We start from the raw sequence: 13,771 nt of genomic DNA on the forward strand, positions 1-13,771 counted from the left end.
CAGATATAGTCTAGTGCAGGGGTCTGCAACCTTTACGTTCACAGGAGCCATTTTGCCTCAGCTCACCTGGATTTAAGTCATTCAGAAGTCGCAAAATCTACTGAATCTTCACAATACAAAGAAAAAAAGTGAATGAAATTCTATACACAGAAAACATCTAGAGAATAATTATCTAAACAAGAAGCTTGGGTTTACAAAATTATACATGTGATTTTTATTTTTTTCATAAATTTCATACGTTTGCCAAAAAATAATAATTTCAGAAAGTGGCAAAAATTCCCCAAATTTTGATATTTCAAAAGCTTGCAAAATTGAAAAATAAAAAATACATAAAAATATTGCAGAATAAAAAGAATTTGCATAGATGTCATAATTTTGCGAAAACTTAAAAAAAGTTATTGCAAAAAATTTGCTAAATTTATAAAATGCAAAACTTTGCAAAAAATGGATTTTAAACAGTTTGTAAATATTTCAGAAATTAAAAAAAATGAGAAATTTGCATACATTTCAAAATGTGCAAATCTTCAAAAAATAATTGATTTTTTTCAATTATGAAAAAATGTTAAAAAATTGAAAAGTAAAAAAGAAAATGCTAAAATTTATTTTAAAAGTTGCGGAAATCTGTTTAAAAGTTTCAATTTTAAAACTCTACAAAAATTTTGAACATTTTTAGAGTTTCAAAATGTATAAAGATATGAAAAAAGTAAAATGTCATATATTTTTTTAACAATTTCTTAAATTTTGAAATAATTATTGTACATGATCACATTGTCTTTTTTTACTTTACTCACTTTTCTTTCTTTCTTTTTTTAAAACTGTATTTACTTTCGGGTTTTTCTTTTTGTTGATTAAGTTTTCTTACCAGGGCTGTCAAACTTGCAAAATGTGATGCATATTTAGTTCATCAAAATGTTAATGCATTATTCTTTTTAGAGTTAGTGTCTTTAATCATCAGTACCCTTGGTAAGAAAATCATAAAATAATAATTAAAAAAAAAAAAACTTTTTTTTGATAAAACGATTTTTAGAGCTGCAAGGAGCCACTGCAAAGGAGTCAAAGAGCTGCATGAGGCTCCAGAGCCGTAGGTTGAGGACCCTTGGTCTAGTGGGAATAGTCAGAAATGATCATTTCTCCAATAAACCATGCTGACATGAAAGGCAGTGGGGTGCGCTGAGTTACAAGTGTGTCTGAAGTTTGAGCCAAACCAACCAATTCATCCAACACAATCACAACTTCTTACTGTTCTTTATGTATAATTTTCTTTAGTACATAATCTTTTCTAGACTTTATGCGGCAATGTCACAAAAGCTGAGAAATGAGGGCTGATAAGGTGGGACCAAGAAAATCACAGTGCCCACTCAGAGGTTGTCATCACTTCAATTTATCATGTACTTACTATATGAACATTGAATAATTATTCAGATAAAGGAGCATAAAGCAAGGCTCCTCTGATTTGGAAGATAACCCTTTTCCAAGCATACACACACATTTGATTTTTAAACATAAAAGTCTCTTGAAGGCCGTTTTTTAGCTGACATTGACTTCTAGAGAAACTTCCCAGGACTGATGAAGTTTCATTCTACTGCACATCCTTTTTTATCATTTTTATCACTTTTACAGTTCACACAAGTTTCAGTCCACAGAGCCTGTTTGGTTGGAGGGATCTGCAGCTTGTTTTTCCCTAAAGCACAGAAAACGCTGCTGTTCGACTCCTCTCCAAAGCCCAGTATAAATCACCGCTTCTGGGTGTTAGAAAATGGAAAACACCCCCAAGAGATTAATCCCCCCAACTTTCAGTCTCCAAACAGCACAGGCATGGATGGCTGGCAGAGGATGTTTGAGCCTTTCCAGATTAAAAAATCAAACAAAAGCTCTGTGTCAGCCACAGCTATCCTTCCTGTTCCTCTGTGTGCCAGCTCTCACTGAGAGTTTGATATGAAAAGTTCATTTCACAAATGGGTGCTTTAGCAGTGGTGATCAATTCTCCCTCCTCTGACTGCTGAATCCTGTCCCGAGTGTGTGCAGGAGAGTTTGTGAGGATTGCATTTGTTTGAGTTTTGTCTGGGATGAAGTGTTGAGACTGAAGGCCAGACGATTTATCTCATTGATTAGGAGCTTTCTCTCTGTTGTCAGCGCTGCATTTTTTGAAAGGTAACTTAATCCACGGGGCTGTTTCTCAGGGGAAAAACAGGGAAACAGTCCACCAAATTCTCAGAGGGAAGAATTATTGTCTTTAAGTTTTTGTTATCTTTAAAGATATTGAGGGTCAGTGAAGAAATCAGCTACTCAAAAGGTTTAAATCATCAGAAAAAGAGACCCAGCTCTCACTGCAGCATTGCAGGAAACTGTAAATAGTTTCAAAATGTCTTACTAGCATCTGTCATTCACAGTGTTGATAATAGCAGCCAAATCAGGCTCATTGGTTAAAACAATAGAAAATAAATGAAGATTTGTCAGGATGGGTCTCTTTGCTGAACTGCAGCTAATTTATCTATAGATATTAATCTTGTTTTAGGATGGGAATCCATCAGCGTTAATTGCTCGTTGAGGTGAAACACTAAAAAATTGTCATCTTCAATTCTTAAAACAACAAAAGACAAAAAATGAATGAGAAATCCGACTTTTTTTCTCACAGTAGTGTTTTAGAATTTTTTTTATTTTAGATGCTGTTTGAAATACTTTGTTTTAGCTGCTGTCTCTTCAAGACTTCCCACTCCACAAAACCCCTTCCCTCTGATTGGCCAGTTCCCTGGAGGCCTGTGGGGAGCACCTTGGTGTTTGAGGCCCACACCATCAACAAGTCTTGTGAAACTCTCATGCTGCACATGTTAAGTGTGAACATGACCAGTGTTGTTACTTTATATCCGTGTAATACACCCTCATTTTATTAATCAGTCAAATTTAGTTGGACTAACCAAATTCTTTGAGGGGCACAGCTCTTGGTACGTCTTTTTTTAACTCTTTTACCTGATCACATATAGTATGTCTCTTAGCTTGCACGAATGTGACGTGAGAAAACGCGTAAGGCTTTTATGCTTTTTAACACCTCGTGCAGCGTCTGTTGGTGTCCATTCCCAAACTGCAGGGGGCGGTGAAACACAAATGTACATCTACCAGAGTACTAAACGAGAGTTGAAGAAATTGATATTTACATATCTGTCCTAGAGATTTTTCGAGGTTCTTTTAACAAATCCCCCTTCTCTGACAAGAGTTGCCACAATTTCACGTCATTAATTATTCACCACTCAGTTATCAAAGTGACCTCTGAGTGAAGAGTCATACAGATGCCTGTATTACTGCACTTCAACCACTTCCACCAACTTGTCCGTGCGTCTCCATCCAGCAGGTTAGAAAATGAGTGTGCACGGCGCAGAAATTTTGCCTGTGAAAAGGAGCGCGAGAGGGGGTGTAGGTGCCAAAATGACGTCATTTGTTCGCACAAAGCTGCGCAGACGCGTCAAGCATAAATCGGCTTTTAGGTGTAACTCCTTGTGTTCCCATGCCGTGCTTCACTCCTAAATAAACCAGCTGCGTGTTAGCTCATGAATTAGATCAGATGCTTTGATCTGATCTTAAAATCTGTTTGATCTTACAACCAAAACTATAGATAGAGTAAGTTTTACCTCATGTTGAATACACTCAGTGACCATGACATGTTCAAACTGTGTATTTTACACAGCATATTAGTTTGTACGCAAGTGATTCTAAGTCTGCAGCTTTTTTTTCTTTAGCAAAACGGCTCCAGGTTTTTCAACAAAGTGCCATTTTTTATCAAAAAGTCAACATATGTTCAGTTTACTGTGTTTGTAGAAAGAAATAAATGGAGTGGAAAATAGGATTTTTTGGCATCACAGAGCTTGTGTGCAAGAAAAGAAAAACAAAAGCACACTTCTTACTCATGGAAATGGCTTTATTCCTTTTGAATGATGAAGGGTTGTTTCTTGTGCAACAGCTTCAGAAAAGCGCTCCAACTTTTCTTTCTCTTCTCTCTCCAGAAATCAGGAATGGCAACCTGAAGAGCATCCTGGGCCTCTTCTTCATTCTATCGCGCTACAAACAGCAGCAGCAGCAACAGCAGCAGTACTACCAGTCCCTGGTGGAGCTCAGCCAGCAGACCAGCAGCACAGCACCCTCCACCAGCAGTCTCAAGACGCAAGACATGCAGTCCAGGTATGTTATGATAAAGAAACTGCATTTCAGCAGCTTGTGTTGGTTTGGAGCTTGTTCGTGGCAGAGGTAGCACAGAGGTCACAGAAGCTAGCTGATGTCACTGTCTTGAATCAGAGAGCTAATTATTTTTAAGGATCGATGCTGGAATAGCGGAGGGCTGATTTATTGCTTTAAGATGGTTAATTGGGTCCAGTTAGAGCTTTTGTAAACAGGAATCTGACAGGCCGCCTCTCAGTGGTGTCGAAAATGAAAAACAGATGTCAAGGAAAATGTTTCTCATTAGCGTTTTAGCTGCATCAGGAAGTTCTGACAAGGAAGAGTCAAGCTGGGTGAACGCATGTGAGAGAAGATTAGACAAACACTTTCAATTTAGCTCTAATCTTAATTTTATCATAGCATATTTAGAGAGATAAACCAGAAGATTAATTTGAATAGCAAAAGAGCAAAGAACAGAGGCTTTTAGCCTAGGTTAGCATACATTTGGTGGCAGCTTTGAACCAAGCTAAGCTATTTGCTTCCTCCTCTTTTTTAGTAGGGGTGCAACAACTTGTCAACATTGTCAACAAAACTCAATGACGCAATAGTTTGGTGAGTTGTTGTGTTGTTGTATGTGTTTCCCTAGAAATTATAATCTAGAATAACAGGTTCCTGAAAATTTAGACACCATCTTTACTCAGTGTGTCACATGCTAAAAAGATGACCAGGAAGCTGAGGGTAAACAAAAACTTAACGGCGTAGCAGCAACAAATGCAACGCCATCATGTCATAAAATTTCTCCAGGGACATTTGATTCAACTCTGCAAATAAATGAGCTAGAAGTGTGAAAGGGAACTTTTCCCCATAGGAGTGTAAAACATTAGGTGTAAAGCTAAAGCAACACTGTCTTCATCACACATCACTTTTTTCTTTCTTCTCTGCTAAAAATCCCATTGGAGCAACTTTGACCATACAGCAAATTAAAACTAGATCATTTGTCTACACTAAGCTAAATCAAGTTGATATTACCTAATGTGGTGCAAAACTACTTCAGAATTCAATTACATAAACAAAACAGTCATCAGATGTAGCCCTGCTTTCCAGGCCCTTTCCATGTGCTAAGCTAGCTTAACCACTGTGGACTGTATTCACATCAGAAATGCGACAGAAAGGGTATCGTGCCCACAGGATCATCTGTGTCACATAGGTTTGGCTGACTCATGGACCCTTCAGGAGACCAGTTGCAGGCTCTGGCTCCACTCATTTGAATGGGAGAAAATCTTAGCTGCACAGTTTTTGAGCATTCAGACACTAAATTGATGTTTTTGAGTCAGACAGGTGACCTGTTCAGTAGTCTCTGTTTCAGCTCTGCAGTTTCTTGAAGATTTGTCTTTTCACAACATCCTGCAACATAATCTTAAAGTAGAAACCATGAAATTGTAAAGGGAATATGATTTTTCTTATCATCTGGAAACCATCCCATCTTTGCGGATGGAGCATGTGTACCATTTCTTATCAGGGGATCTCTGACCTTATGTTGTCCAAAGCCTCTGTGTTTGAGTTGCATTCTGGGTGATGAACAGAACAGGTTTGACAAGAGGGGGGAAAGTGTGAAATAAAAATAATCTTTGGTTGTGCTGTGTTGATTTTTATCTGTATCTGAGTTCATCTTCCAACAGTAAATCAGTGAAGAGCTCTCCTGATGATGGTGAGTTGTACATAATTCAGTAGTCGTATGTTGATGATATGAGGAAGAGCACGTTCATTTATGAGGTCATTTATGACACGAAGACATGCCTTGTACAGTAGGAGTGTTGGCATTCAGGCAGCTAAGCAGTAAAAAGCAATAAAAAGCTGTGTGTGTGTTTGTGTGTGTGTGTGTGTGTGTGTGTGTGTGTGTGTGTGTGTGTGTGTGTGTGTGTGTGTGTGTGTGTGTGTGTGTGTGTGATGTAAATAGACAGAGCAGCCCAAGAAGAGCATCTAAAGGGAGGCCTGACATGCCACACATGAGCTGCATTCCCCCTGACCAGATCAAGTTTCTGCTCTGCTGCTGTGTTTGACTGTGTGTGTGTCTATGTCTGTGTCTGTGTGAAATCAGTTCAGCCAGAGCAGTTCGTCTCAGCACTTGAGCAGGGGGGGTTTGAGAGTAAGACGATATTGTGGAGAGCTTTGGTCTGCTCTGTTTGGACGAGTAAGGAAGTGGTAGTGCAGTCAACATACGGTGTGTGTGCATGTGTGTGTGTGAGGGGGTCATCAGGGGCACAGCTGCCTGCCATTCCCACAGTCTTGCCTCCCTCTTCTGCAACAGGTGGAGAGCGCCCCCACCCCACACACATACACACACAGTGAACAGTGGAGTTTGAAGCTCATAAAGCAGTTACAGACGCACCACTTCTTTTCGTCATAAAACACGAGGATGAGTCTGATGACAACCAGGCTGAGGAAGGTTTTACTTGATGACGTATTTGATGTCCCCAATAAGAAAGCAGACAAATTCATGCAGGAAGTTCTTATTTAAGATGTCGCTGTGAAGTGGTTCAGTTAATTTCCAAACATACCCTCTGCCCCCGCTGTCCACTGGCCCACAGTAATGCCTTTTTTTCTCCTGGGCTAATAAGTTAATAAGGCCTCCTCAGAGGTCAGGGGATCGGTTCGCGTCTGTCAGTGATAAAGTAAGCTGTTAGCTCGTGAGCCTTTTTTGGGGGGAAGTCTTGGCTACTCATCTTCACTCTATGATTTTAAGAATACTGAAATTTGTGCAGGATGTAGGCGAGAAATCAGGGAAGGATATGAGATGTTGTTGGTAATGTTTTCCCCATAACAGGTCATAAACTGTGAGGGTATAATAAGGATGCACAATCCATATCAGACACCTATCTGTCAGCTGAACAAGATCAAACATTTTAGGCCTAAAGTGAGACATAAATAGAATAGAATAGAAATAGAATAGAAAATACTTTATTTATCCCCGAGGGGAAATTCAGGAGTCACGGCAGCAATCAAGAAAACAAAAGCAAGAAAGTGTATAAAAAGTGCAAAAAGGTCCACAAGAAAATAGATGACGACAGCCCGTCCACCACTCTCCAGCCAATGTGGTGCTGGCGTCCGATGTCAGCTCTGTCAGCCACGTCCGTGAACAGCACGATGCCGCTGGGCTAGCACGGCTAGCTCGTCCATTCCACCGGAGATAGATCTTACGTTCCCAACAACGATAGATGGAAGGACAGGTCCACGTCGTCACCTCCCAGCTCACACCCGAGAACCAGCACGTCGTCCTCACCTCCTCCTCCTCACCTCGAGGGAAATCATCAAGCCCTACACTAGTTAGCATTGACGTGCTACAGGCTGCTAACAGCTAATTTCACATGTAAACTATGCAGCCATGGTTACATGTAGGATCTCCAGACAAACACAGGAGAAAAGAAGTAAAAATATTATTGAAGCCACAAAAAGTTTGGTGTCCACCACCAACAATTAACCATACAAAGTAATGATCCACTCCAAATACAAAGATGACGAAAAAGAGGCGAAAAAAATTACAAGAAACGGACAAAGACGAGAGAGCTACTGCTACAGGCAGCTACTTGGGCAGCGCCGAGCAACGGAGAAATCTGTGAAAAAAATTTGTGAGAGAAATCTCACAAACATTACGGATATTTCAATATAACAAAGTATCTAAGCTAAGATCAAACACATAGCAAAGGCATGGTGTGAGAGGGTTTGTTCAATTTGTTCCTAGTTTCTGAAACAAACTGCTAAGACCGTTGTGAAGTGAATCTTGACAGACGTGAGAACACAGCAAGGCCACAGGTTTTCTTAATGAAGGACTACATTTCTTTCTTTCTTTTACACATGGTCGTTTGATTTGCTGATGGGAACCTGTGAGATAAAAATGAACATTTCTCTTTGTGTTCAGCTTTTCAATTAATCTTCAAACTGAAATCCTGAACCTGAGTTTTCTTGAGAAATGTTATCTAACTGCTAAGCTAAGGTAGCTGCAGCAGACTACTCACATGTAAAGAGTTGATAAGAGAATCGTTTAGCATAAAGGCTAACGCTAGCGATGGATTGAAACATTTCTGACTGAACCTTAGGAACTGATTTTTGATTCCCATCCCTATGTGTGAGAAAATGTATCCACAAATACATCAACTGAAAGATAAATGTGTGAGTCAATATACAAATGTGAAAACAGATTTGCAAATGCATAAGCTGATCCCACAATGTTAAAAAAAAAAGATTTACAAACATGTCAAAAATCTACAAATGTGTGAACAAATCCACAAATGCACTTGGAAGGATTCACAAATGTAAAAAAAAAAAAGGGTTGTCATTTGTAAATCCCGCTGCATTTGCAAGTGGATTGGATGGTTTTCTGTGAGTGAATAATTTCAAGAATTAACCTTGTTCAGAAAAAGCTACATTTAGTTTCTTCATACATGCATTTCTAAAAACAGGAAAACATTTTTTCAATGTTGTAATCCTGATTCAAAGTCAGATTGATGTGGGCAAAGCATCCTAAACCACAACACATCCACACATTAACACACACATCTTTATACAAAACAATCTACCAAGATGAAGGAAAATAGAAAATACAATAGAAACAGTTTAAAGATCAACAAGTTAAAAGCATTTGTAACATTATGCACTCTGTAATGTGAAAAATAACATCTTAAAAGCACAATTATTGTTTTTTTTTATTTGCAAACACAGTAAACAACATTTGAAGGACATGAGAATATGGTTTTCAGTGTCTCATCAAAGTTTATAAAGAGACACAGACCACACAACAACAGACAAAGAGGTCAGTTAGAGGAAAGGGGAAGAAAGGGGGGTTTGATGTTTACAGGGTCAGGGTGGGAAAGGTTTGAAGCAGTCTGGAGGTTCATGGGTAATAGAGGAGGGGCTGAGGGTCTGAAGTGAGGAGGTCACTCCTTATCACTTGGTGTTCTCCTGCCCCACCAGAAAAGACCCAGGAACCTTTCACTCAGTGACACCTCTGGACTTTTAGGTGTTTCATCTGCTGCTGCTGCTTCCTCAGCTATCGGCCCATCGAGGATCTCCACAGCATCCTCCTCGGAGGTTGTTGTTATCAACTCCTCCTCCTCCTCCTCTTTCACAGCAGCCTGCTGGATGTCACTGATGGTCTCCAGGAGAGAGGTCTTCTCCTGCTGCCACTGGGCCTGTTGTTTGTCAAAGTCTTCCTTGGTGAGTTTCAGAGAGACCTTCAGCTTGAAGGTTTCTCTCTGCTCTGATAGGAGCTGTGACCTGTAAACCTCCTGCTGACGTTTCAGGAGCATCAGCTCCATTTTGGCCTGTTGTAGCTCATCTGCCATCCTGTTGATGTCTTGTTTTTGTTTTTCCGGGAGTTGAGCTCTTTCCTCCTCCCACTGGAGTCGAGAGTTCTCCAGGTCTTCTCTGGCCTGGCAGAGAGCAGCCTCCATCCTGTGAGCGTCCCTCGCTCGAAGAGCCAGGATGTGGGACCTTTCCTGATCCCACTTGTGTTGGAGTTCCTCCATGTTGTCTTGGACCTGCTTCTGGGCTGCCTGCATGATTTTTCTCTCCTCTGTCTGTTTTTCCAGGAGAAGAAACCTCTCTCTCTGCCACACAGCCTTGATGTTATTTGTGGCTTCCTGGGCTTGTTTTAGAGCAGCCTCCATCATCAGGGTGGTCTCCCTCTGATGTTCCAGGAGACAGAACCTTTCCTCCTCCCTCTGCTGCCTCTGAGTCCTCAGCTCCTCTTTGGCCTGGGACAGAGAGGCTTTAAGTCTGGAGGTCTCCTCTTGCTCAGACAGACGAAGAGATCTCTCCTCCTCCAGTTTCTGTCCAAAGCTCTTCAGGTACTCCTGGGCCTGGCTCAGGGCAGCATTCAATCTGCTGGATGTCTCTTTTTCTGAATGATGGTTTGATCTTTCCTGCTCCAGCTGCTGCCTCTGGGTCCTCAGGTCCTCTTTGGCCTGGGACAGGGAAGCTCCGAGCCTGTAGGTCTCCTTTTGCTCTGACAGACGGAGTGATCTTTCCTCCTCCAGGTGCTGCCTCTGGGTCCTCAGGTCCTCCTTGGCCTGGGACAGAGAAGCTCTGAGCTTGGAGGTCTCTTCTGTACTCAGGACCAGGCTCTTTTCTGTTTTTTCATGCCTTCGCTTCTCAGTCTCAAGGCTGGCCTTCACTTTCTCCAACTCACATACTGCTTCCCTTGCTTTGGCCTCATGAGTTTGAATTTGACCCTTTAGCTGCTCTACCTCGTGAAGTAAAGCCATTTTCTCTTCTTCAAGTCTTGAGACTTGTTCCCCTTTCTTCCACTCTGCAGGCTGTGATGTTGGAGGTGCCACAGAGTCCTCTTTCTCTTTTTGGCAGCCCTCTACATTCAGCTCCTCCTGGGTGAGATCTGACACCAGGACAGGAGAGGATTGTGCAGAGTTGTCCTCTGCCTGAATTTTGTTCCTCCTCTTCTTTTTTTTCCCGAGGTAATAGTTGACAACCTCCTGGTCAACGAGTTCGATAGTTCTCTCCTCAGGTTGAGGATCAGGCTTAGGTTCAGGCTGAAGTTCAGGCTGAAGTTCAGGCTCATCTTGAGGCAGCAGCTTTGGTGACTCTGCAGTCTGTGATATTGGAGGTGCCACAGAGTCCTCTTCCACTTTTTGGAAGCCCTCTGCATTCTGCCCCTCCTGGGTGAGATCTGACGTCAGGACAGGAGAGGATTGTGCAGAGCTGTCCTCTGCCTGAATTTTGTTACTCCTCCTCTTCTTTTTTTTCCCGAGGTAATAGTTGACAACCTCCTGGTCAATGAGCTCGATAGTTCTCTCCTCAGGCTGAGGTTCAGGCTGAGGTTCAGGCTGGTGTTCAGGCTGAGGTTCAGGCTGAGGTTCAGGCTCAACTTGGGGCAGAGGTTTTTGTGACTCTGCAGGCTGTGGTGTTTGAACCACTGCAAAGTCCTCTCTTGTTTTTCTGCACCCCTCTGCATCGAGTTCCTCCTGGGTGTAATCATTAATCAGGAAAGGAAAAGATGATGCCAAGTTGACCTGGGCTTGCCTCTTGTTATTCTTTTTCCTGTAACCTCTCTCGTAGTAGAGGTTATCCAGCTCCTCCTCAACAACCTCGATGGGTCTTGCCTCAAATCGAGGTGCCTGAGCCTGGGGGTAAGTGGGAACCCTTTGGAAGGTCTGATTTCTGCCTTTTCTGGCAGACCTTCTTGTCCACTGAGCTTTCCCTTCCATTGAGGCTGCTTGAGGCTCAGGCTGAGGTTCAGGCTGAGGCTCAGGCTGAGGTTCAGGCTCAACTTGGGGCAGAGGTTTTTGTGACTCTACAGGGTGGGATGTTTGAACCACTGCGAAGTCCTGTCTTGCTTTTCTGCAGCCCTCTGCATCAAGTTCCTCCTGGGTATAATCATTTATCAGGAAAGGAAAAGATGATGCCAAGTTGACCTGGGCTTGCCTCTTGTTCTTTTTTTTCCTGTAACTTCTCTCGTAGTAGAAGTTGTCCAGCTCCTCTTCAACAACCTCGATGGGTCTTGCCTCAAACTGTGGTGCCTGAGCCTGGGGGTACATGGGAACCCTTTGGAAGGTCTGATTTCTGCCTTTTCTGGCAGACCTCCTTGTCCACTGAGCTTTCCCTTCCATTGTGGCTGGTTGAGGTTCAGGCTGAGGTTCAGGCTCAACTTGGGGCAGAGGTTTTTGTGACTTTGCAGGCGTTGATGTTTTAGGCACTGTAGAGTTCTCTCTTGGTTTTCTGCACCCCTCTGCATCAAGTTCCTCTTGGGTATAATCATTAATCAGGAAAGGAAAAGATGATGCCAAGTTGACCTGGGCCTGCCTCTTGTTCTTCTTTTTCCTGTAACTTCTCTCGTAGTAGAAGTTGTCCAGCTCCTCCTCAACAACCTCGATGGGTCTTGCCTCAAACTGAGGTGCCTGAGCTTGGGGGTACGTGGGAACACTTCTGTAGGTTTTGTTTCTGCCTTTTCTGGCAGACCTCCATGTTCCTTGCGCTTTTCCTTCCATTGTGAAAGTAACAAGTATGCTAGGATTCACCAAGTGCGTCTCTACGTCTTGCTCTGCTGGCTTGACTGAAGATACTGAGCTTCTGGTTCTGATACACTTATACCCCTCAGCCAAGGCCCTCTATGACATCACAATGCACTGTGAAATCACAGGGGGAGAGGCAAATGGTGGAATTTTAAATTCAAGTAAAAACATTCTTTACAAAGCAATGTTCAGTGTTTGTTTTTATTCAAAGTCATAAGAGGATACTTCCTCATATATTTTATTTGTCTTAATGAGATGATAATAAAAATGACATGTAAGGGATGCCTCCGCGTCGTCCATTAATTTCTGATAATGGACACCTCGTCGGGCATTATCCCGCTTATACCGTGGTCTCCTATGAAAGAAATACATATTCAATCAATTATTAACACGTTGATGTTTTTTCATACAGTTACAATCATTCGTTTTAAACAAGAAGCAGCTGAGCGGACTATTTAATGTTGCTCATTGTGACAAGTTGCTAAGGTAACCTCCTCTGGCCACGGAACCTGCAGCTCGGTCGGCAGCAGTTGTTGTATTAGGCCTAATCAGTGGAGGGAAGTGAGATAATTGTTTGATGTTATGTGAAAAAAGTGTGATTTCAGAGGGCAAGTGCACCTCTATGGTTTGTGTATCCAGAGAATGATGCGATTCTTTTTTCAAAGGATCAAAGTCAACGGAAAGCCTAGTTTACTAAATCGTTTTTATTGCAAAAAATATTGTCCACCATTCACTCTGATCATTAGATGTGCTATTATGAAAGTAAGTTTATCCTACATTGTTTTTATAAATATCCACCATTCACTCTAATCATTGTTCATTTTGTCCACTGTCTTTGAGCTAGGCAATGTTAAGTTTCCGTTGCCACGGTTACCAACTACTGTTTGATCCAGGGCAGTAATTTAGAACCATCAGGCTATTTGACCGGAACTTCTGTTCTAGGTGTCCATTATCACCTTTTAACAGACACCCTGCAGCCAATCAGAATCGAGTATTCACCCAGACCATGGTATAAACTAGATTAATTTAAGGTTATTTTCTGTGATCCACTTTGCTGTCAGGAAATGTTTTTTGATATCTCTGACAATAAAGATAGTGTTTATCTCACCCAGGTTGTAAGTCTGTAGTTTGTTTGAATTATTCCAAAACAGTCTGTCATTCATTACTTTTTCTGCATTCTTCATATCCCCCATGTTGACTTTGTATCATATTTCAGAAATGTAATATTCATTTGTTAGAGAGCTTTATGCCTGACTTCTTTTCCCTCCCTTTCATCTATCTCTGGAAACAAGCAGATGTAATTAAACATATTTATTAAAAAAAAAAAAAAAAAAAAACCCTTCAAATTCTAATTTTCCACAGTGCTGAATTTCTGTAATCTCCAGCCGGCCCTGAAGATTTGGCATGTCTGAATAAGCTCATGAAATATAAGATGAGCCAGAAGAATGGACGTTTTAAATTAAAAGTGTGAGGCTTTTTGAATTATCAAATCATCTGTCTCACAGACACACACACACGCGCACCCACACACATTTGGTCTACTGCACATTCACACTTGTGATATGGGGAGCTTACTATAGACAGCACCTGCTGGTCTGACTGGT

General features: G+C 41.6%; 1 protein-coding gene across 11 annotated transcripts in view; it reads left to right on the forward strand.

Annotated features, from left to right (window-relative positions):
• The window catches only part of nav3 (neuron navigator 3), a 526,882-nt gene that overhangs the window by 378,654 nt on the left and 134,457 nt on the right, over nucleotides 1–13,771 (forward strand). For all 11 annotated transcript variants that reach the window (XM_074698217.1, XM_074698218.1, XM_074698210.1 and 8 more), the window contains one exon: nucleotides 3,996–4,170. In XM_074698217.1, the coding sequence (XP_074554318.1) occupies nucleotides 3,996–4,170 (175 nt within the window). The remainder of the gene's footprint in view (nucleotides 1–3,995; nucleotides 4,171–13,771) is intronic.

The sequence above is a fragment of the Halichoeres trimaculatus genome, unplaced genomic scaffold (assembly GCF_033239565.1).
Source record: "Halichoeres trimaculatus isolate MK-OKI-2021-1 unplaced genomic scaffold, fHalTri1.1 fHalTri1_scaffold_21, whole genome shotgun sequence".
Taxonomy (NCBI): Eukaryota; Metazoa; Chordata; class Actinopteri; order Labriformes; family Labridae; genus Halichoeres; species Halichoeres trimaculatus.